This window comes from Gavialis gangeticus, unplaced genomic scaffold, assembly GCF_001723915.1.
Source record: "Gavialis gangeticus isolate Ggan-Ray unplaced genomic scaffold, GavGan_comp1, whole genome shotgun sequence".
Taxonomy (NCBI): Eukaryota; Metazoa; Chordata; order Crocodylia; family Gavialidae; genus Gavialis; species Gavialis gangeticus.
This window is the reverse complement of record NW_017728993.1, coordinates 59,317,244-59,342,524: the sequence shown is the minus strand read 5'-3', so window position 1 is coordinate 59,342,524 and position 25,281 is coordinate 59,317,244. Positions and strand designations below refer to the sequence as shown.

The 25,281-nt window shown below is 48.0% G+C and overlaps 1 protein-coding gene across 1 annotated transcript in view; it reads left to right on the top strand.

Moving 5' to 3' along the window:
* LHX4 (LIM homeobox 4) overlaps window positions 1-24,435 on the top strand; it is a 58,780-nt gene extending 34,345 nt beyond the window's left edge. Inside the window, exons 3-6 of the mRNA XM_019501782.1 lie at window positions 12,815-13,017; window positions 18,262-18,416; window positions 20,090-20,261; window positions 22,094-24,435. Of these exons, the coding sequence (XP_019357327.1) occupies window positions 12,815-13,017; window positions 18,262-18,416; window positions 20,090-20,261; window positions 22,094-22,488 (925 nt within the window). The 3' untranslated portion in view covers window positions 22,489-24,435. The remainder of the gene's footprint in view (window positions 1-12,814; window positions 13,018-18,261; window positions 18,417-20,089; window positions 20,262-22,093) is intronic.
* Window positions 24,436-25,281: the final 846 nt, after the last annotated feature.

The following is a 25,281-nucleotide window of genomic DNA, read 5'->3' as shown; positions in this document are numbered from 1 at the left end:
CTGTTACAGGCTTCAGTGTGGGTGTTATTTTCCCCAACATCAGGGATATTAATGGTGACATGGTGGCTGTTGGACCCTGCTTGCCAGTGCTGTCTTGGCTGGTGATGCCAAGCCCAGAGTCCAAGGGCATGGACATGTGTCTAGTTTAAATGCTGTCTTAGTCATGTCAAGATGGCATTTGAAAAAGTAGTGCCTCCAGAAGAGCGAAGGGTGGGTGAGAGGCCTCTTAAGGTGGAATGACCATGAACTGAGGCACTCTGGGCTGCATGCTTCATAATAGCACTGAGCAGAAGAGGGGCAGGAGGGCTGGACCCAGTGATTTCATGAGGTCTCTTCCAGCCCTAAACTTTTGTGAATCTGTGACACCAGTGAGGGCTCCTGACAGTCTTGCGACTAAGGGCCTCAGTAGGGGAGGCTTCCACTCATGGTGCTGCCATGGGCTTGGCCTGTCCTTCCAATGAAAGCTTTCTGGCTACCCCATGTATTTTACTTTTTTTTCTTCACCTTAGACTGCAAGGCGCAGAACCAGCTCTCCCTTTGGCTGGGAAGTGGCACTAACACAGCTAACCTGAGCCACATAGGCAGATTTTTAGACTTTACTTCCCCCTACACAGATCACTGGATTTTTCTGAGCAGTTTTGCTCTGGTGCTATCCACCCAGGAAGGATTGCAAACTCTCTGCATGTCTCTGAAATGTTAACTACAGAGAAGCCATGGCCAAAAACTGTTTGGCGATGTTGGCAACAGTGGCCTCTTATCTTTTAGCCCAGAGCCCTAGTGGTGAAGTCCCCTGCCAAGGGATGGAGTGGAAGACCCAGCTTCTGGGGCCCAGAGGGGATCAGAGCCTGCATCTCTCACTTAGCAAAGTCTTCTAGTCAGCAGGTCATAGGTTAGACATGGCCAAAAGCACCCTTCACCCCTACATTTGAAACTGGCTCACTTGTACAGGCAAGAAGGGAAAGTGTATGAGGCCAGAAGGAGAGCAAAGTGGAGGGACTGTTAACACTTCAGTGAAATGGGCATTGCCCTGGTAAGGAGAGGGCCCTGGGTTCTGGCTTCTGCCCCTAAATGGACAGGAGCTGCCCTGGTGCTGTCTAACCATTGTATCCAATAACTCCTAAATGCAACAGGACCCCTCGGGGCAGGAGCAGGGTCCTGACTCCAGAACCAAATCCCTTTTAGGGTAGGGGTGGTGAACCTCCAGCCCGTGGGCCTAATCTGGCCTGCAGAGCCGTGGCATCCAATCTGTGGGACTCCCCATGGGTTGGGAAATTTGAGGGGTGGGAGTGGCTGCAATAGCACCATTCTCCACACTGCCAAATTCCCAAGCCCTGTGTGGCATGTTGGAGCTGGACCATGCCCTCTCCCCCTATACGGCCAGATCAGAATCAGGCCACCCCCCTCCCTTTGCATGGCCGAATCAGAGTCAGTTTTCCCCCCATCTTCCTCTGCACAGCTAGATGGAGCTCTGCTGCACCCCCGGCTGCTAGATTGAGCCCCCAGCTGGATCTAGCTCACAGATGGCCTGAGCACTGTCCATATGGGCCACTGCGCGAAAATGTTGAGCACCACTGGTCTAGGACCTTGCCCATCTTATGGAGCCACACTGCTCCATAGGAGTGGGGGGTGCACTGGATAATCCCTGCTTGTAGTTTGGTGGCTGGAGCACTTTGCTGGAAAGGAGAAGATACAGGTTCAACTCCCCTGAGGTGGGAAGGGTGCCTAGAACCTGGGTATCCCACTCCCTGGGTATATGTTCAAAGCAGTAGGATATTGCAATAAAAGGTAGGAGTCCCCCTTCTCCTTGTGATGTTGATGAAGTTGCTCACCTTCCTAGGGGAATAGGATCTTACATGGTTAATCTAGCTGTGGAAATATGACTTCCCATCTAAAGGTGGCATTGGATTTGAGTCTAGCCACTTTGGGGCTGGGGCTGTTTCTTGTTCTGTAAGGGTACAGCACCTAGCACAGTGGGCTTGCGGCCTTGGCTGCAGCCTTGGTTCTACCACAGTAGGACTACCAGTGCTATTAGTATGGCACAGACAGGATTTGAAAGGGGAGGAGTAGTTGCTGCTCCAGAGTGGGCATCTGCTGTTACCTCTGCATCTCTTGTAGCAACACAAGTGAACTAAATCCCTGTAATTTCAACCCGGAATGAAACCCATATGGGTTACATCCAGCCATTTATACTGGTATCCTGGACAGGAATGACCTGTTAGTGCTGTTGATAATCACAGTGGTGTAAGGCACACTGGGGATGGTCTCTTGCTCTGTGTAGGTACAGCACCTAGTGCAATAGGCTTCTGACCTTGGCTATGGCCTTGCTACCACCACAGTAAAACTGCTGCTAGTGTGAGGCCGGCAATATTATAAGGGAAGCTCTGTGCTATATGTAGGCTCACACTGACACATGGGGAAGGGAAGAGGACACAGAGTGAAATCTCCAGGTTTATATCACATCCCCATTATTCATTCTCCTTTTTAAAACCAGCCAGATCTGGTGTTAGGTGGTTATCGCTGCATATAATGACAAATGAAGTATTTGCTTAGCAGGTTTTCCCACCATTTGATATACTCCAAAAAGTGCTATTAAAGGGTATAATTATTTAATAGGTTAGAAAAAGTGCTTGTGTGTGGTGCAAACAGGGCAGTACTATAACTTGGGGTGGGGAGAGGAAACCTTTGCTGGGGGGACAATGCTGAAGCTGCCCAGGGTACGCAACTGCTTTGTTATACCTCTGAAACAGGGGAAATAAGATACAGTCAAAGGAAATTGTGCTCTGTGCTTTCTGGCTTTTCACTACACCAAATGGAAGCTCTGGGCCTTTGCAATGCTCCTAGAAACCAGCTCTGAGTATGGGCACAGGGCATTAACCTGAGAGGCGAGGAACTGGAAATTGTTGTCATAGCTCATGGGTAGGCTGCAGAGGAGGAGACTTGAGCACATAAGAAGCTCATCTACAGTCAGGGAGCAAAGCTGTGACTATCTCCATTATTTCTGGCTTATTGTCTCAATGTTGAAACCTACCGATATCATCTCTTGTAAGGCTCCATCTCACCTGTTCTGCTTCCCCTGTCTTGGGCATGTCTTCCAGCTTTCTCCTTCACTGCACTTCTGGCCCAAAAAGGCAAACTCCAGCATTTTTGCTGGATGTAGCACTCACCTCGTTGTTCCAGTGTCTGAACACCATGAGCTACATAGAAACCAGATTTATTGCTCCTCCACTGTGGAAAAGTTGAGACATTACAGCTGGTCCAAGACAGAGTTTAAGACCCTGCTGGCTCCTAGGAATTTAGCCAGAGGCAGTCAGAAAGGGTAGCAGCAGCAGGTCTCTGGGACAATATGGACCCTTAAGAGTAAGTTCCTTCCTGATCTTTGTGTTTCAAATTTATCAGGTTTCTGCAGGTCTTTCTCTTGTACCAACACCTGTAGTGCCTGACCTGTGTGCTGTGCTTGGCATGCTACTGTCACCAGGCTGCCTTTCAATGGGCAAACCCAAAGCCATTTGGAGCATTACACCCAATGGCTGAGACTTCCCCTGCTTTGTCCAGCAAGGCAGCTTCAGCCTAGACACCACTTGATGTCCACATCAGTGGGTGGAGCCCTCTGCACAAGAGTAAGTATCAGCCTGAGCCCCTCTCCCATGAGCCACTGTTTATCTGCTCAGAACTGCAGTGCTTGCTTTTTTATCTTTATTTGCCATGAGCTAAGCCAGCCAGAGTTCTCCATGACTTCCAAGGAGATGGTTGCAACTTAGAGTTTCTATAACATCGCCAGGCATTCCTGTAGATACAAGGGGTGTACGAAATGGGGACAGCGATTCAATTTGTTGATTTGGATCACTGTCCCCAATTCGATTCAGCTGAATCTGAATCTGAGGCTTCGATGCTAATTCGGAGAATCAGTGATTCGGACACAGACACAGCTTTAAATGTTTTTTCTACGTACCTCAAGGTACCAGGCATGGCTTGTGAATGGTGCGATGGTGGGGCAGATGGAGCATCCCACAGGAGCGCAGGGGTGGGGAGCCTCCACATGCTTGGCAACGAACCTGGACCTGGGCCGGAAGTACTTTCGAATCGGAGGGTTCCGATTTCATGCGGAGAGATTAAAGGGTCCTCTATTTGATTCGGATTCAGAGATTCAGCCACTGAATAGGCTGAATCTTCACACTGCCCTAGCAGATACCATTTGTCTAATAAACCATCAGGCTGCTAAGAAACCAGACTACTTCATATTCAGACTGTCCAGGGTTATAATGACCCGTGGAGTCAGGTGTGCTTGGAGGGCAACATATTGTCATGCACAGGTTTTGTTTTGAAATAGTTGCTACCTGTGGTCCAAGAGCACAAGCCAGAAGAGTGAGGGTCTGAAACATGTTATGTGTTGTCTGACACAGGTCAGATGTGACATGCTATGATCATCTCTTATATGGCCCAGGTCAGTATGTGTGTGTGTGGGTGGGGGAGGGGAGGCAACCTTCTAGACAGACATAATTAGTCCTGCACCCTCCCCATGTGCCACTCCAGTCCTCTTCTCTTGACCAAACTGCTGCTCTGCTTTCTGCTCCCTGCCTGATCCACTGTCCTGTTTTTCTGCTTCTTGCTCAGTCTGCCACCATGCTGCCTGCCCCCTACCTGATCTGCGACATGCCACACAAAGAGGCTGCCTGTGCCACTTGTGGCATGTGTGCTGCAGGTAGGCCACCCCTGGCCTAGATCACCTAGACTAATACCAGAGTGATGCAGAGACTGCAACTCCGAAAGGAAAAGGGCTGTGGAGGTGCAGTTAGCTAAAATCAAGGGTGTATCCAGAATGGAGGCAGTGACAACCCCTTTTCATTTGATGCTGCCATGGGAGCAGCAGCCAGGGGCTTCTGATGTCTTTGAATTGGGTAAGAATTCATTCCTTCCCTTCTCCTCCATGGTCAGAGCCACTTTCCCTCCCCTTCCCTCCTCCCACTGCCCACCACTGCCACTGTCTCTGGCTTGCCAGGGCCAGGGGCAGAGGGAGGCTCCTGAATTGCTCCTGCTCTGCTTCAGCTGGGCTTTGTGAGGAGCCGGGCTCAGGCCCGACAGTGACAGCAGCAGGTGGGCTCCTCCTCCCTGCCTGATCCCCCCACTCTCCCCACCCCCAGTGTTGCCCATCGGATCAGACACTGCAGCCAACTTTGTAGCAATGTTTGCTTCTCCTGCCCCTTCTCCTGCCCCACTTTTCAAAATCTTGGATCTGTGATTTGTGGCTTGCTTTTGCCATTATGGGGATCAGCTTTGTAGGGACTTCTTCCTGCCTGCAGTTGCTTACCTCTGTGGGTGTGAAATCCTATCCAGGCAGCAAGGTGTAAGTGACTAAGTAAACTGGGGAGAAGCCAGTCTGTAGTGTCAGGCACAAAGGGTGAGAATATCCTTTACAGAGGCTGCTTTTGCCATTGCAAGTATCAAAGGAAGCTGTTTGATGCAGAGTCAGTTTTCTAACTCTGAATTTTGGTGGCAGGAGAGAGGAGTGTCTTAGTACCTTAATAGGGCTAACCCTTGTACGGCTTCATAGTGAAGAGAAGAGGCACTTGGGGACAGGGCAGAGTTTTCTGGCCTGGGAACACTTTACAGGTTGGGCATAGATGGGAAGATGATGGCTCTACAGCAGTGTACATGCACCCCACATGGTTTGGCTCCCTGCTATCTACAAGATGAGTGGCTGTGGTGATCTGACCAGTCACAAACATTCGGTCCAGCTCAGCAGACTCAGGGAAGGCTATCTGCTGGGGGTAGGCAACCTCAATGGAGTCCTTTACACAATTGCATTGCATCTCTGTGGACTTTGGGGTTTTTTGCATTGCTGTCCATGGTATCCTGCTCTCAGCCAGCAATTAGAGACCTGCTGCTGCTACCCCTTCTGGCTGAATTCCTAGGAGCCAGCAGGGTCTTAAACTCTGGCTTGGACCAGATGTAATGTCTCAGCTTTTCTACAGTGGAGGAGCAATAAATCTGGTTTCTATATAGTTCATGGTGTTCAGACACTGGAACAACGAGGTGAGTGCTACATCGACCAAAAATGTGCTATAAATTTTAAGTAGGCCTTTGTCTTTTGAATGATGCAGCCCAGAAAACCCCTGGATCATCTGATGCCCCAGGGAATGGGATACTTAGGAGTGGAGGCATCCAGCAAGCTGGGTTTGGTCCAGAGCTCACAAGCTCAATAGAAAGGCTGAGCTTGACTTCAAATGGGTGTGAGAACCTACGAGGCAGGACTCCCCTGTTGTGCAGGGGAGCGCACATTGGGGCAGCTCACTGCACACTGCACACTGCAAGGCTATAGGAGGAGGGAGAACTGACTGCACAGATGTGGTGGCATGGTGACAAGTGCCTGTGCACAGCAGCATACCCTAGTGCCTCACAAATGGTAGAGGCATAGCTGTGTGCCAGTCTAGCAACTGGCTGGGGGTGGGGGCTGAATCACCAGCTAGTACCTGCCAATTGACAGGAGACTGTGTGTCACCCGCCCTGTGGCACAGCAAGCTGGTGCTGTGTAGCTGGACCTAGAGGCAGAGGAGGAGGGGATTGAGGAGAGACAGCCATTTCAGTGGCAGTTGTATCTGTGGAGCATCCTGCAGCCATTCGCTGGGTCACTGACCGTTCTGCATTGCAGTGCGCCGTGGCTCAGGGGTCTAATTCACTTGCTTTTCTCTACTGCAGAGCTGAGTTCGAAGTGTTCCTGTTGTCAGAAGCTAAAAGACGTCTGGCATTTCATCCTCTTAGACATTTGCTGACAGCCCACAAGTCTGACACAGGTCAGCCCAGCTGGCAGCCTCCAATGCGGGGAAGCGTTCGTGGCTGGGAATGAGCTGGGAAGGGGAAGGGAGGGGCTGCAGGTCTGGAACAACCTGCGCTAGCAGGGCTGGGGGGAGGCTGAGGGCTGGCACTGCAGTGGTTGCTGCTGGGCAGAGTTTAAATGCCTTGGCATAGCTAGGTGGGGAGATGGGCTTATTTCCCACCCACACTCTGGTCCCTTCCACCTGCTTGTGAGCTTCCTGAGCATCACTCCCTTTCTTTCTTATACAACGCTGTCTTGCTCATACTATCTACCTCAGGAAACAGAAATAAGCCAAATGCCTCACTGGCACCATCCTCTAGTTATGAGGAAGTTACCCCAGACATTTTATAAGCCAAAAATTAAACCACAGCCCCAACTAAATGCTGTGGTCCATGGACAGGGACAGTGAGCACCTCACAATATGGGGCTACTGAATGGGATTTCTCTGGGGGTTGCGGTGAGTTTATTTCAGTGAAGCTATAACTGGACCATTTGCCCTGGGACCAAGGGTTTGCTTTATTTATTTATAAGCCTCTTTAAGAACATCCAGGGCTTGGGAGCTGGTATCGCCAGGAGTGCTGCACCCCCATCACCATGTCCTCATCGTGTACACTCTGATATCCTTATCTCTCTGTCAATGCAAGGGGTTTGATGTTTGTCTGAGCAGCAGCCTTCCTAATCTTTCTCTACACTATCTGTCTTATAATGTGCCACAGCTACAGTATTTAAGTACTGGGTATCTCTTTGTTACTGTCAGGCCGCAGCTGTTGCTGCTGTTACTGAAGATTGCTATTGTGGTGGATACTATATAAACACATGTGAATGCAGAGAAGTATCCTGTGGAGTGTGTAACATCCTGGAAGCCACAACTTGGCCCAGGGGCTTGTACCACATAGCATCACCTGGTAGAGTGCAATGGAGAGGGTATTCCGGGCAATGACCGAGCACCTGCTTCCATGAGAGCTTCCTGATGCCCAAGTGTGGAGAGTGGGCGTGTGCCCCTGCCTCACACAGAGCCGCCATAGGGGGCGGCTGCTCTACGTGGCTCCTGCTGAACCGCTCAGGGGAGGATCCATAAGAATTTTCCATCTGGATTGGAACCACGATCCAGCTAGTTTAGTGGTGGACACTGACTGCTGCCTCAGGGAAAGGTGCACAAAGAAACTTCAGAGTAGGTTGCTGAAGGGTGATCTGTCCCTGTGGGAGATCTCAGCTAAACTGTTAGCAGTTATGGATTGGCTTATGTCCTGGGGTAGACGATTTTGTTTCCCTTCCAAAATCACTGAGCACTAACTATGGGAGTTCTGGGTACCATGGTCTCTGCATCCAAACCATTTCTGCAGGAGAGGAGACTCAATTTTTAAACACATTGTTCCCTTCTTACAGCGAATCACTGGCACAGGTAACCCCAGGGACAGGGCTGCACTGCCCTTTTATCTCCTGCAATGCTTATTAAATGTAGCACTACATCAATATGACCGAGCACGTAGAGCATAAATGCTGAGAGGAGCAGCTCAGCAACAGAGAGTGAAACCAGACTGCACATGCACCCAAAGACATGGGCCCAGATCACGCAGTGCCACCCAAGGCCAAGGTCTGCGCAGGCAGGAGTTGGATGTCAATAATGCAAAAAGAAAAAGCATGTGAACATAAAGCGCGCTGGCTGTGAGGGAGTCCAGCTCTTGCTCTCCCCATCTCCTCTGTCTCTTTAATGCCACCCAGTCAATTGGGCCTGGTAAGAGATTTTTCTGCAGTCCGTGCAGTACAACACAGGTTTTGCTGAGTTGAGTAAAATCCCTCCCATGTCACTCTCTCTTCCTGTCCCATGATCTTAGCCATAACTAAGGCAGAGATGGAGTCATGCAACTCAAGCTTTTCTTTCTTCCCTTCCAAATGCTACATGGTTCCATTTGTGCCTGTTAGCATTCAGGTTATAATAGCACTGAGACAACCCAGGTGAGCACGTGGTTATTTTGGTAAAGTGCTGTCCAAACACACGAGAGACCCCGGGAAGCTTAAGTTGTATCAGAGAAGAATGTGAGGGGAAACAGAGAGGCAAATACAAGCAAAGGGATCTGGCCATGGTCACCCAGCAGGTCAGTGGCAGAGCTGGGAAGTCAGATTTCTCCACTCCCCTATGGATTTAGGAACCTAACTGTATATGTGCAAATTTGTCCAGTGTGGAGTAGAACTTTCAATTAAACAAGAGTATAGTCCTCATTGCGCCTTTGCTGGGTTGGGGGGGGAGTGTGTAATTAATTAAAGTGAAAAGTACATTAATGATTGAAGGCTGTTCCTTTTGGTGAGTTTCTGTGGAGATTATTGAGAGAGGGGAATGGGCCTATAAGACCTAGCTGAAGACACCAGGCTTGTTATTAACATGCTAGCTATAAGTAACCCACTGAAATGCACAATTGAGGAGGAACCTCCTTCCCCCAAGCTTGCAGTAAGGGAATTAAATTCATAACCTACATTAGTATGATGCAGCATTTGCACAGACAACATTTTATCTGTAAGTTTCCAACAGCAACACAAAGGCCATGGTGCTGTGTGCAAGCAGGGGCTGTTACCTGGTCCAGCAGCTCAGTACCTCCTGTTTTATGTTGCTGAAACCACCAGGATCTATGCAACACGGCTGAGTTACTGTTGCTGTTGAAACCTTAAATTTGTGTTTCCTGCCTTCTGATTCTTTCAAGGTGTGCAAAACTGAAGTTGCATTACTTCCACTTTACATGGAAATGACACCTAGAAGAAAAGTGCTTAATTCATGCCTGCTGCTATAGAAGGGGAATAAAAAAAACTGTTGTGTAAACTCTCCACCAGTGGGGGCATTCCCTTTTCCAGGGCCCACCCCCTTTTTGTTGGGCAGGAGGAGAGGGTACCTTTACATGGAGATGAGAACCATAGAAGTTCTGCCGCCTGACACTGCCCGGGGAGGTATCGACCCAGCACTCATCTTCCGTGTGCCTTGGCCTGTATGGGCCTGGCCCACTCTCTAGGCTCTGTTTATCTGTCAGTTCTGGAGGTCTAGAACTGAAGGCAGGACTGTGGAGAGGTAAGTGTCTCTTGCCCCTTACCTGAGACTGGATTTGTGTGTGTGTGTGTGTGTGTGTGTGTGTGTGTGTTGAAAACAGTGGCCTTCCTCACACAGCAGCTGCAGTAAGTGCACACTGACAAAGAGAGAGAGCCCTGTTTGCAGGTGGGACGTGAAAGATAACATAGAGCTGCTTTCATTAGTCCCCAGTGTGAATCCCACAATCAGGAAAATTGCTGCTATTACTAAAAACTGTGGCAGAGAAGTCCATTTATTTTTCATTTTTCTTGGGCACTTGCAACCCGGCAGCATGAATCACTGTCCGTATGTAGATTAAATTTACGCCACACATTAGCTTTCATGTCTCTAGTGCACGTATGTCAGCTAGGGCTCCTGGCCAGTAAAATTCAATAGCAGAGTGGCTGTTGCATGCTGCAGCTAGGATAGCATCAGCTCTCATGAGAGAACATCCCTTTGCTAAAGAATATCTCCCTGGACATGTATAATGTGGGATGTCTGTGAGTGCCTTGAGCTGTGGATCTCAGCACTCTCTGGTAATGCCTACTGCTGGAGATCAGAAGGACTAGAAGGTGTAAGACAGTATTTCCTTCCATCAGGCTGATTTGTTCATCCATATGGGAAAGGTTTGGGTTTGTCCATTGGTTATTTATTTAAAAACAGTATGGGCAGCTGTGCTTCTGTATGCAGATAAAAGGTATTATGGTCTCGTGGACGTGGTGCTGGGCTGCGAGGCAGGAGACCAGGGTCTAAGTTTACATCTGCTACTTACTTGCTGTGGGACCTGTGGCAAGTTGTGTCACCTCCTGTTTTTCATTGTCATGTCTGTTAGAGTGTTCATTCCTTGAGGCAGGTCTGTCTGACTAAGTGTATGTCAATGCCTTGCACAATAAGTCTCTGGTCTCACTTGGGTTGTGTGTAATAGAGATAGGCCAGTTCACAAATTGATAATCAGTCCTGCCATTAATTACTCCTGAGAAATGCCTGATTTTGGATTTCCCCTAAAGATGTGTTGCTACAACTGCAGAACTGGCCAAGAGCAGGGATGGATCCAGAGGGGGTGCAGTGGTGGGATCACTCCCCCTTTTGAGTCTCTAAGTCTCTGAAACAGGTAAGATCTCCTCTTCCCTCTGTGCTCAGCAGCACATCCTTCCCCTCCTCTGCCCACTGCTGCCACCATCCCTAGTGACCCAGGGCAGGGAGATCTCTAGATCTGCTCCTGACCTGCTCCAGCTAGGTTGCACAGGGATCTAGGCTCAGCCAGGAACAGTGGCAGCGATGGTGGTGAGCGGGTTCCTCCTCCCTGCCCGGTCCCCCCTGGTGTTCCCTGGCAGCCTAGGAGCAGACATGTGGAGGGGGGATGCACCCACTGTTGGCATTACCGATGCTGTCCCTAGCTGATCAAGCTCCCTGTTCACCTGACTGGAGCAGAGCAGGAGCATCTCTGGACCCCCACCCCCACAAGGTAGCCATGGACTGTGGGGACAGTGGCAGTGGTAGGTGGGGAAGGAACAAGATGGGAGGGTGGCAAAATATTTACCTGCTTTGGGGACTTGAAAAAAGTCCCTGGCTGCAGCTCCCATAGTGCAGTCTGCCCAGCAGGGGGGTGTGCAGGGAAGCTAGGAGCACAGGTGCAACCACCTCTGTAGTTAGTGCTGGTTGCTGTTCCTGCACCCCCCTTTACAAAATCCTAGATCCACCCATGGCCAAGAGGGTGTTGTTTTGAGTTTATTTTAGAGCTTGCCTCTGAGATCATGATTCCAGTCTCACTAATTCTCGTGTAAACAGGGAGCAGATCCCATGACGTCAGATGCACTAGCATCAGAATGGCATAACAGTGATCTGAGGAATGTAATCATCTTGAAATTAAGTGATTGAACATGTGAATAACAAGCTGCCTTGAACAATGTTCTGTCCCAGGTAATACAAAAGACATATCCCAAGTAATCCATATCTGCATGGTACTGAATTTGAAGCGCTCTGGGATTCAGAGCACTTCAAATGCATGTCTGCCCAGACCTTTAGAGCCACATACTTTATAGGAACACACACATACATGCACACATACATGCACACATTAAAACAGATTCACTCTCAGGCAGGCAAACGCAGACAAATACACTGTACAAAGGACATGCGCGCACACAAATGCATTTTATACCTGGGCTTACAGATACACACAAGTACTTGCTCTCAAACACACAGAGATGTAAGCTGTCATTTGTGTATACCCCACTGTACACTTACAGAGCTCTGTTTAGCATGCCCACTCCCTTAGCTGCCCTGTGCTGTGCACTGAGGCAAGGATGCTTATCTGCGTGCTCATTCAGTCCCACCTGCAAGGAGCTCACTCATTATGATACATCCCAGCCTCAAGATTTGCACATTACATAGCGGTGTGCTGTCAGTACCACAGCTACTCAGAAGCACACACTGGGAGGTGTATGCTCGTAGTTGGGTATACTCAGTATCTCAGATACACTTGCCCACCCTTAGACACCCGTCGGTGCAGCAGATGCATACTGCCAGCTATCATTACTGTGTAAGAGCCCTATCATTTTGAATTAATCTGGGATTCATCATGCTAGCAGTGAGCGTAATTAATTTATTTGGTATTAATGTGGATGAAATATGTACTGTCCTTGCAGGGGAAATCGCACTGCCTCTAAGCATTAGTTAAAAGGACCATTAAAATCAAACCTTTCTGAGAGCCATTAAGCCAGTCTTTCATGCTGAAGAAGATAAAGCCCTGCTGTGTGAAATGTCATGCATAATTAGGTTGATTGCTGTTTTAAACTCTGCCCCTTCTTCCCTGCTCCCCCACCCTCATCCCCAGTCCTTGCCTCCTGGCAGCACACACTTACCTGCTCAAGAGATTCCCATCGGCTCTAGCAGTTTATTTCTCACCATTGCTCCATCCATGTCAGAGCTGCTGCTTGTCCTCTTTGCAGGCGTTTTGGTACCAAATGCACGGCCTGTCAGCAGGGAATTCCTCCAACCCAGGTGGTACGGAAAGCCCAGGACTTTGTCTATCACCTGCATTGCTTTGCCTGTATCATCTGCAACCGCCAGCTGGCCACAGGTGATGAATTCTACCTCATGGAAGATGGGCGCCTGGTTTGCAAAGAGGACTACGAGACAGCCAAACAGAATGGTAGGTGTTGAGCCATTAGCTAGCTACACCAAAAAAGGCAGGGGCGTGGGGTCCATACCTGGAAGATGCCATCTGTAAAACTGAGTTTCAGATTATAACCCATCATAAGGAATGTCTGGGTAATAAGGATGTTGATGGTTGCTTAGAGTATTCAAGCTTTTAGTGGGCCTGCCCAGGATTTGCTGTGAAAATTCTGGGAAATGTGGATCTAAATTCTGGACTAGATAATGCTTACAGGGTGGTTGGATCTTGGTTATGCTTGGCCTCTCATCCAGGTCTAAGTGTGTTTATCCCCCTGCTCTGCTGTGTCCCTTAGTACGTGCATAACATCAAGTACACAAATAGTCTCACTGGCACGACTAGGATTGCTCACATGTATAAAGTTGAGCCTGTCCTTAAGGGCTGTGCTGTCTTGGGGTTAGGCTGTATATTTCCCTTTTTCCTTTCCTTTTTTTGTGTTTGTCGTCCTGCATTTTTTGTTCCTGAGATCACCAGCAAGAGACCAGGATCTCCTGGCAGGTTTTCAGCTGTCTGTTGCCCACCTGACATTGCACTCCACTGTGAGAGTGAACATCCTGTTGAAAGGATTAATCCAGCAACCTCATGTGGGAAATAAACATCTGAAGCAGGCGGACCCTTAGGAAAAAAGATGCTGTTTCACAAAGAAATGCACCTATGACCAGGTTTTTAAAGAGGTTTAAACACCAACAGGTTCAAGTAATTGTGAGCTAGGCACCTAAATGCTTCTGAAAATCCTGTTAGACACCTATCTTCACCTTTAAAAATATCTTTAAAAACTCAATCCCTAGTACAGTAGAGTCAATTATCCAGACTAAATGGGACCAAAGCCTATTTATAAAATCAATATTTGGTTAATGCATTAAATGAGCATTTACGTACATAATATATGCAAACTTTCTTCAGTTTGTTGATTATTTCCCAGTCTTCCTCAGTCATCAAAATGGTTCTCTTTTTTCTTTTAGTCTCCTTTGCTCTCACTTCTACCACACACTGTGCAGATCAGTGGCATGTCCTGGGTTTGGCAAACTGAGTGGTTTGGATAATTGGTGTTTGGATGATTAACACTGAATTAAAATTTAAGAATACTGGGGAATAGAAATATTGGGGGGGGGGGAACCATGAAACAGGATTTTCTAGCACAGGAGATTAGGAAAAGGTGATGCCAGGAAAGCCAGGTATTCCTGAGAGGCGTTAGAGTGGAGATCCACATCACAAATGTAGTTGTCATCATGACCTCTTGCTAGTAGCCTCAGCAGAGAGGCCAAGGAAGGACTAGCCCCCTCCTGCCCGTACCCGCCACCTAGGGTAGGATGAGGCAGATTAGTAGTCCAGTATGAGGGAAGCTTTTCTTGCCACTCCTTTTGCTGTACCTGTTCTGCAGAGATGTGAATCACAAAGCTTGTCCATCCAGCTCTCTTTCACAGCCATTAAGGAAAGAAAAGATAAAGTATCTAATTGGCATAAGCTTGTATAGGATGCAAGAAAAGCTGTGGAAATTTTTATAGCAGTTTCTTTATCATGTATTGTTATTAGTTCAGCTGCACTGGAAATTAGAAGGTTTCTAACCAGCAGAGCAAGGAGGCTCTGCAACAGTCTTCTGAAAGCAGTAGGGACAAGTACCCAAACGTGTGTTAGGATGGCGCTTGGTATGTCACACAGCCCTGTTCATGATATGGTACCTGCGATAAAAGCACACTGGTTTCGATAAGCTGGAAGGTGTCTTCCAGTCCTTTGTCCCTAGGCTCCTATTATTTCTATATTATCATCTTGTTTCTATTTTAATTTGAGATTGGGCCACACAGAAATCTGGGTCCAAATTTTGCATGCTATGGAAAGGTTGGAATCCAGATGTGATCAGCACTTCAGCTCAGATTCATTGGATGCTACATTGCTGTAATGGTGTGCTATGGCAACTTAGCATCCACCAGTGTCTACATGTGACCAGCAGCTACTTCGCCGCAGCAGTGTCCTCTCCCATTATAGCACACTACTACAGTGAAGTAGCTGCTAAAAATAACTGTGCTACATGTGTGGTGCAGTATGCATGGTTACCACGCTGTGCTTTCATACTTCCAAAAGGAAGTACAAAAGCACAGAGCAGTAATAACGTCACCATAGGGCAAGGTGTAGACGTGCCTACTATTTAGTAGTAGTAGTAGGAAGTGGACTGATTTTCAGTCTCCCATTAGAAACAATATGTGTTTCTCTGTTATGGGATGGTTGAGATGAGACTATTCCATCAGTTCATCTGGGTCTGCCCTTCCATAGGAATGCTAGCTCAGAAAGGCCATGACAGAATAAAGTGAAGGGGCTTCACCCTGCTCCCATTGGAGGCAATAGGAATTTTGCCATTGACTTCACTGAGAGCAGGACAGAGCTCTTCCTGCTCTTCTGCTACTACAATAAGGTTATTTTGACCTGGATCAATCTACACAGAAATAGAATGAACTTGGAGAATGAATATAAATTCATAGAAAGTGGCTGTAACTGTACAAGACACTGACTACACAGTTGTTACTGCGCAGTCATTTAGTATCTGCGTTAGTGTACAGTAGCTTCCCCGCATGGCTTCCAGGAAACATTTACTGTGCTGTAACTCATTACTACTGTGCAGTAGTTTGTTACTACTGCGCAGTAGTGTCGCATCATGGTTCATGGCCTGCGACGCTTCTGCACAGTACTAACAAGCTACTGCGCAGTAAGCACCTTGTTTAGACGTGGCCAGGGACTACTCCAGTGCTGGAATATCAGAGTGTGTTAGTGACAGAGGATTCACTGGACTCATAAAACTAAGTGCCCCCTCTCCAGAGGATATTGGTTCTTCCAGGTCAGATCCACATGTATCTTGTATTTTTCCAAACTAACATGTTTGAGCCTAATCATTAATTTGAGGGAACATGTTCAAGGAGAAGCTACTTCTTGTACAAAGTGGAGCTGGTGTGATTTCCTTCAGTCCAGGGGTGGCAAAGATTCAGCCTGTGGAACCCTGTCATCTGGCCCATAGTGCTGCCCAGGTCTCGGACGGGATCCACACACTGCATGTGGTGTGCCCCACACCCGGCCACATGCCACATGTAGGGCACAGGCCTGGGCCCCCACACTGCATGCAGTACATGGAGCTGGTCCAGGGCATGTGGTATACATGGCCTCCACGATCAGACCCGACCCATATGCTGGACTCGGCATGTGGGGCTGGTCTGACCCATGGGACCCCTGCTCTTAGTCGTAATAGAGCCAACCCTTAACAGGGTGGTAAGAGGTGCTGGGATGCTGTCCATGAAGTCTACTGCATGAGATGTATCATGAGTCTTGACTAGTTGTGGTCAGTACAGGCCCCATAACATTTTCTCCTCCTTGCCTGATGTGGGTGTAGTTTTCTGACTCATTTCCTATGCCTAGACAGTTCTCTATTATGCAGTGTTAAAGAGCTGCTACATTTCACTCTCAGCAACTGCTGAACTGCACTGCTCAGAGAAGTTATTTTTTCATGTAGGTAAAGGCCAATTCCTGGCCATTAGTTATCTTCATGCAAATATGCTCATGTCAGCAAGTTTCCCTGGGAGTAACCTGGGGAGAATTTGTCAATTATTGTTGAAGTTTGTAAAATAAAATAATAGTTAGTTCACTGAGATCCCAATTCCCTGTCCTCTGCTCCCCTCCTGTCTTGTGGCAAGTGATCTGTCTAGAACAGAACTGAGGTATGCTGTCAGTAGACCAGTCCACACAAGATTCAGTTTTAGCATTAACAGGACTGTGATAAAAAAACAACATAAATTAAATTCTGCCCTGGTGTAGGCAGGCTCAGCTCTACTAAAGGGGATACGTTGCACCTTACATTGGTGCTTCACGTGGCCCTCAGTCCACAAAGTGTGTGTAGAGGAGCCAAATGGGGACCTAAAGAGCCAAGACAGAGTAAGATGAAAAACAAGGATGGAGGGAGGGAGAGGAAGAGACTATAGATCACAAAACAGTAATGAATCCACAGAGACTTCCCAACTGCGCCTGACTGAAATTAAAACCCGAACAGGTCTTTAATGGATTTCATGTTGACAAGCCCTGACTTCTCATTAATTAAGGACTCTATTTTGACCTAATCAATTTGGTTAGGGTGATGCAATGCCTATTTGTGCTGCGGGGAGTGGGGGGGCATGGATTTAATATTACTCAAATTCCATTATTGACTCCCAGAGCTATTGATGGCCTTAGTGTCATGGCATCTGACAGGCCAGGGAGCCAGTCGGAAAGAGATGAGCACAAATTTTCCTCTCTGGGACAAAGGTGCATCAGAACTGATTTCAGTGGCAATTTGCTTGTGCAACTGAAAGGACGGCTTAGCCAGATGTGGAAGTGATTCTGTTGAGAAAGTGATTCTGGAAAACAATTCATGCCACAGCGCAGTTTCTAACAAGTTCTGCCAAGACAAAGCCACTGATTTCACCAGAGTTGAGTCTTACAATTCCCACCCCCCCAGCTCTTTAGGTAGAAGGCTTGTTAGTTAAGGTACCCAAATGCTAGTCCCTGCCAGCTGTGCAGGTCCGCAGGCCACTTATAAATGTTTTTACAGGCAAAACCGAACACAGCTTCTCCCAGCTTGCAAACTGACTTCTGGAGGCTTCAAGGGTGCTCTCTTTGAAGAATGTGTAGCTGAGCTTTAAGATTGAAGACTTTAAAATGGGGGGAGGGAGTGTTTCAGGGCGCTGAACAGGGACTGAACTCCCTGCTTGTCACAGGCAAGTCCCTTTATGATCTCGGGCACTTCATGTAGACTGAGTTTTTGTTTTTTCTTTTCAAATCAGTGGAAATTAAACACATGAATACATTTAAATATTTGGCATTTAATGCATTTAATGTCTGTATTTAAGTTCCTTTTTGTGAAATGGCTGCTACAGCACTGACCACCAGCCTTGCCCTCCTCTCCCCCCCAGAAGGTACAATGACAAGAAATTAATTGCTAACTGTAAGGAGCTCAGGTAGTCTAGTAATGTTGACCCCTTAACTATTTTGAGGAGGCAGCACTGTCCCACCACAGCAGTTTCTCCCAAGGTCTACCAATACAGAGCCACTGATTACACCAGGGCTGAGTCTTGCAAACACTCTTCTTTCCTTGCTCCTCAGAGCCAATGTATCATACTTTAGATTTTGACAGAGCTTATGTGCTGCTCGTTGGCAGGTCTGCATTTCATGCTGTCTGTTCCAAACTGGTAAGAAATTGTTCTATTGCAGATGATTCAGAAGCTGGAGCTAAGCGGCCACGAACCACCATCACAGCCAAACAGTTGGAAACGTTAAAAAATGCCTATAAGAACTCCCCCAAACCTGCCAGGCACGTACGGGAGCAGTTGTCCTCAGAAACAGGTCTGGACATGAGGGTGGTGCAGGTGAGAGAACTGCAGGCTGAACGATTGCTTTCATTTCCTCCTCTTCCCACCAAGTGGAATAGTGCCATGCAACGTAAGCAATCCCGGAGCTGTTGCGCATGCTGCCCATGAGTCATCTGTCTTGCATAGGCCCGTTCCACCCCAAAACATAGGTCAATGGGTAACCAGGGTTCTTACCCAAACATGAGTAAGTATGGGCTAACCCCCGTAGCATCACTTTGGGTGGAGTTGTAAGCATGTACCAGATACGCTATGTGCTGGCTCCAGGCGGCCTTCTGCTCATGCTGAAGTGTGCCCAGCATGTTCAAGCATGTTCAGTTGAAACACTCTGGTTGTGGGTCCCCTTGGGGGTGGTAGGGCATAGTCCGAGATTTCTTAATCCCCACCACAGTTAGTACTTCCCGCAGTAGCCGGCTTTCGAAATCTTACCCTTGATTGGAGTGGATTCTGGCCAGCAGACTGAACACAGAGAAATATTTCTCCCACAGTACCTTGGCAACCATTTGCACTGTCTGGTCTTGCATAGGAAACGCTTGGGGATACCGGGTGAAGCGATCTGTCACCACCAGCACTTTCCCCTTCCGGTGCCCCTCTCTTTCTATGGATAGGAAGTCCATTCACACGAGTTCCAGGGGCTTGGAGCTCTGAATGGTGTGTAGGTAGGCGGTTCGAGTGGGCAAAGTTAGTCATCGCACACATCAGTCACAAGTCAAGCACTTGGCCTTTACATCTTCAGCCATCTTGGGCCAAAAGAACTGCTTACGTGCCAAGGCCAAGGTGTGTTCCACCCCATGTGCCCAAAGTCATCGTGTAGTGCCTGTAATGTAAGGGCCCTATACTTATGATATCACTGCTTCCTCTTGTACCACACAAGCCCTGCACTGCATCTAGGAGCAGTGAGTGCAGTGTTTCCATGTCAAAGAAACCAGGGCAGGAAAATCTGAGAGGCATTAAGACCCTCATTCTCTTCCTAATGGGAATGACTGGGCAGCTGAGTCTCTGCAGAGCCTCACTGACATCCATGAGGCTGCCTTGGGTGTTGCCATCCACCCACATGGATCACAGCGCAGGATCCAGACCTGAGGAGTGCATTAGATGTGAGTTTGCAATGGCCGAAAGAGATTTAGGCTGCATGTTTGGGGTGTTAATGCCAAGCCAGTGTACCCTGGAACTTGAGATAACTGGCCTGACCTCTCTGCGGGGGCAAACCAAAGCTGGCTGCATTTGGTTAAGTTCTGTCCACTGACTTCAGTGGACTTCAGTCAGGTGTGTCTAACTGCAGTGGAGGCCTGCCTTGGAAATGTTGTTTCTTGGCTGATTAGAGGTTTCGCAGGGGGCAGGTGCTTGCTGGAGATGTCTTCTGTGAAAATCAAAGAGGTTTCCTTTGAGCTTACTGCCCCAGAGATGGCCCCAGTCCTGGAAACTGGGTATGAGTTTTAGGGAACTTTGGATGCAGCCTTTGTGGCTTGGACCTGTGCTATAGCTACCTCCAAACTGCAACCCTTGGAGTTGGAGGAGGTTCAGGATCTGGATTATTTTGAACTCTGGAAGGGTCCAAGCCAGCCCTGACTATCCCTGCCCAGGCTTTTCACTTCACCCTTCAGTTCTGCTCATGACTCTGTCTCTTACTTTGTGGCAGTGTGTTGGGTTTTTTCTTCTTTTTGTGGCTCCAGGTTTGGTTTCAAAATAGGAGAGCCAAAGAGAAACGTCTGAAGAAGGATGCCGGGCGGCACCGCTGGGGACAGTTCTACAAGACGGTGAAGAGGAACCGCAGTGGCAGCAAACATGAGAAGGAGAGCTCAGCAGAGGACTGTGGGGTTAGCGACAGCGAGCTGAGCTTCCGAGGTGAGTGTGGAAGCAGGGACTGCATGCAGGAGTGGCACTGAGGATTGAGGGTGGGGAATATAGTGTCCAGAGCAAAGGGCAGATTCTTTGGATTCCCACATATAAACTCAGAAAGAGTGGATTCCTGTCACACTACAAGCTGGAATGAGTTTTGTAACCAATATTCCTTCTTCAGATGGAGAGGCTGGTGGTGTGGCGGCCTTTAAATAAGAGAAGGATAAAGGAATAATTACTGCTATGTCATGCAGTGCCAAAATAGTGCGGTGATCCATCTTCCAGGGTAGAGGTTGCTAATGCTTCAGGGCAGCTCATGACAACCTAAGAAGGCACCACCATGTGGCATATGATATCACAAAGTTGGACCTTTTCTCCATTTCATCTGCTGATTGGTTAGGCCCTGAAAGGGTTCATACCCTACAGTGTGAGGAGTGATATCCCATTACATTTCTTATCCTCTTTCATGTCACTGGCAATGGGATTCGCACCAACATGAATTTCTAGTCCCCTGTTGGAAGCTCACCATACTCTGGTGCTCAATAAGTTAGTAACCTATCTCTAGGGAAAACACGCAGCTATCAGCAACCAGATTCCTCCTCGAACAGGCCCCCTTTAGGATGGCTGAATCTGGCCATTGGAAGCCAAATGTTTGACCACGGCTTCCTTCAAGACTGATAGCTAAAGGAGGGGGCTCTACAGAAGCATTTTAAAGGCAATGCATGTATGCCACCCAGTGTCTTGGGTGATACATTAGAGATTGAAGCCGGAAGCTCCACAGCTGAAAGCATAAATCTCTGCAGTTTGAATTAAGCAGCCAGACTTCGTTACTGGGAGTTGACATAAACCAATGCCCTGTGCCTGTGGTCCACAGGCACCGTGCCACTATACTTTCCTGTGCGAGTTTTCTACCCACGTCTCAAAATGTAATTAACGGTTTATAACATCAATGAAACTATAACCTTGTCCTGCTTAGGCCCTTGTACTGTGACTGGGTGGATTACATACAATGAAAAAATCATTGGTAATGAATAGGCCTGGATAGGAATGTATTCATGGTTGTGCCAACAGTTTGGATCAGGAAGAACCAAGTATTTTAAATGGAAATGATTTTTACATATCCTTAAATAAATATTATAAATTCTTATAATGCTCACAGTGAGAAATATGGCAGCAAATACAAAACCCACAGGCAATAACTAGACTATTTACAGTCCAGCAAGGATCGACTGTGGTTCTAAATCCAGCCTCTCATACAGCCTGAATACAAGACTTGTTTTTTAGTCAATTTAGAAAGAATGCCCTTTATGTAAGTAAATGCACCAAGCTTGAACCCAGTGAGTACTCCCAAAAGTAGCTGCTATCTACCAGCAGTTTTGTTCTGACCAAAGGGTTAAAACATTTAAAATAATAATGGCTTGTAGGTAGGGATGTATAAAAGTGTACCTTTCAAATAGAAATAAGTTTTTTAAATTAAAAAAAGCCTGCTTTAGGCATAGTTCCATTTAAATTTTATTCTTCATTAGTTGTAGTATATAGCATGGTTACCCACCAATCAGAGTCAAATGAACAAAATCCTCAGCTGGAGGACATCCGCTCTATTGCCAGGGCACTATGCTGGTTGACATCAGCTGAGAATTTGCCTTAACGTATTTACAGCTGGCCTCCTGTAATAGCTGGTGTCCATTCATGTGCATTTTGGTGGCCAGGCTAATTCTTGGAGTTATCCCATTCATTTCAGTAGGGTCACCCAAGATGTTGTTTGCCCTGCATGATGCCTTATCCATGACTGTAGTGTTCCTACGCTTATAATTTGATCTTCCTTCTTTCATTCACAGAAGATCAGATCCTCTCAGAGCTTGGCCACACCAATAGAATTTACGGCAATGTTGGGGATGTTGCTAGTGGACAGTTAATGAATGGAAGCTTCTCCATGGATGGGACAGGACAATCTTATCAGGACTTGAGGGATGGAAGTCCCTATGGAATTCCTCAGTCTCCGTCCTCTATATCATCCCTTCCTTCCCATACTCCCTTGCTTAATGGTCTGGATTACACAATGGACAATAATTTAGGAATCATAGCACATGGAGGGCAGGGGGTGAGCCAGACGCTAAGGGCAATGGCTGGGGGACCAACCTCTGATATTTCTACAGGAAGCAGTGTAGGCTACCCAGACTTTCCAACAAGCCCTGCCTCTTGGCTGGATGACATGGATCATCCTCCTTTTTAAGCACCTCCCACTTCTCCAGCCCACCCCAACCAATGCATTCTTTTGGCCCAAAAGTGTGCTCAAAATATCAAGAGGCAACCATCGAACTTCAAGAATCCTAGACATACAGCACTGAGAAATTTCCATTATTTTCAATGGGAATCCTGGTTCCTGGAGGCTTGTGAGATGATAGTGTGGTATTTATTTCCTTTCTATTTGGAGAGTGGGAGGGGATGAGAAATCCTTCCTTGTACACAGCACACTGGTATATAGTATCTGGTTCTAGGTTTGCAGATTGGTAGTAAACACAAACTCATTGACACTCTCTCCACATTGTTGTTGAAGACTCTGCTGATGAGTGCTTTTGAAGTGCATGTTGACTGGCTCGGCAAGCATTGGCCATTGGGATCTCCACATCGGCTGGCATTTCCTTACTTGGAGTTAAGTATGTTATAAAGCCTCCAAACCCACTGTTTTTCACAAGAATTGCTTGAGTGCAGGCAGCCAAACTTATCTTCCCACTGGAATGAAAATGCAGCATTTCCAGAGCCGTGCCATGGTTAAGCAAGTGCAATACTCTCACCAAGCACAGGGCTCTGTCTCTAAAGGTCACAGACAATATGGACAGTCACAGGGTGGAAAAGCTATCAGGATTTCTCAAGGTGAAAAACATGATTTCCTACCACTGAATAGCCACATTGAATATTAATGTTTCCTGAATGTGGCTGGATGTGTCTCATGCCAAATTCCTACTCCTGAGTGTATCCCTGCTGCCATCTTTGGGTCAAACACTCAGCAGGTGCTAAGGATCTGACAAGACCTAGGAGCACTTTTAAGGCTGTGATGCACAGACTCTGTTCTGACCCTCTACACAAAGATGAATGCCTGTGCCGGAGAATTACATTGCATTAGGGTCTGTGTTAACCTCCCCTGGTAGACAAGGACTATTCAGTATAGAACCATGTCAATGGTTATGGTTAATCTGAATGTGGAGTTTCTCAGATTTAGCTGACATGGTTTTTACATCAACAGCTCTTCTCCACACTGGGACCTAACTCAGGCTTTACACTGTTGTTGTCTATATTATAGTAGTGGCCAGAGGCCTCATTGTGCCGGGTGCTTGAGACACGCAGAATCTCAGGCCTGTTGAGCTCACAGCCTAATGAGGCCAGACAAAGAGAGAAGAGAAGAAGGCAAAGTTAGTTACCCAAGGTGGCAAAGCCAGAATGAGACCCCAGGTCTCCTGACTTCCAGGCATGTACCACGAGAGCAGGCTCTCTTCCCAGGTTACCAAACATATGTTATACCATAGCACATTTTCCTAGTGTAGATAGCCCCTAACCATTGCAGCTTGCATGCCATTGAGAAAGAGCAGCAGGATTTGGCCTGTAGGCCATAATTCAAGACATGGCAGTAATTTATGCTTCCCAGCTGGCTGGCTGAAGCACAATATGGGGGATTTTTTTGGGTTTTTTTTACCCTCTTTGGTAAAAGTCCATTTGTTCACACCCTTTTAAAAAGTCCCTCAGCTCCTGCTGATCAGGCTGCAAGTCACAGATAGGAAGAACATAAACTAGGGAGAAAATGTAATGGAAAGACAATCAATAAGGCAAAACGGTGGGAATAAAGCTGCTCAAACAGGTTTTCAGATTAACCCAGCCAGCTAGCAGAAGAGTCCCTTGACTGAGTGTGCTCTACAAAAGGAATGACAAAGCAATCTTTTATTTCCAAGAGTTATTTTAGGACACTGGGTTGAAAATGTTACTCAGAGCTGCCAAGATCCTCACATAAAAGAAAAGCTTATATATTGGAAAGTGGTTTATGTTAGTGCAAGAGAGACCAGACTCCAATTCACACACAACTTTTTCTCCCCAGTTCTCTTGGTGGCAGAAAGTGCTGCTTGAAGTATCCTAAGAAACAGCTGGGTTCAAGTCATTTGGAGACTTTCTTTCCCCCTCCAAACAGTGAATGCCACAGTGGTGGTGGGGACGCGCCACAGGGTGCATGGGCTCCAGGCTGTTGTGGGGTGGGGGTGGGTGCTGACCATCTTGGGGAAGTACATGGCGGGCTCCCATGCATTCGCCACCATACCCACAAACCCTCCCCTGCAAACCCCGCAACCACATCCTCCTATATACACAATCACAAACCCAGCAAACACTGCACTCATCCACACCCCCATACCCTTCCCCCCACGTATACTCCCACACACATCTGCTTTCCTCTGGGGGGAGCCCCACTCATTGCTCCTCGCACACACCCGACCCCACACATGCACTCACCACCCGCATGCACACCCAACCCTCCCAGACACACCCTCAAACACACTGTGGCGGGTGCAGAGATCCCACCTCAGGAACACAGCTGGGTATTCGTATCCCTCCACTGTTTCCACCACGTGAGGCGGGCCAGTAGGGGGTGCTCCTGCGTCGAGCCGCCCACCTCCCTGCGCCCCACCACCTTCCAGGCTCCGAATGCCTCCATAGGGGTGCCTTATGTCCAGCCGACCCCTCTCCCGGAGCATGTGGCGGGTGCAGAGATCCCACCTCAGGCACACAGCTGGTTATTCGTATCCCTCCGCTGTTTCCACCACGTGAGGCGGGCCAGTACGGGGTGCTCCTGCGTCGAGCCGCCCACCTCCCTGCACCCGACCACCTTCCAGGCTCCGAATGCCTTCCTAGGGGCGCCTTATGTCCGGCCGACCCCTCTCCCGGAGCACACTCGCTAGTCTGGGGGTAACGTGCCGCCACCACCCCAAGAATGGACTGTCTCGCGGCCCTGTGTCCTTGGGGTAACACAGGCCTAAAGTCCCAC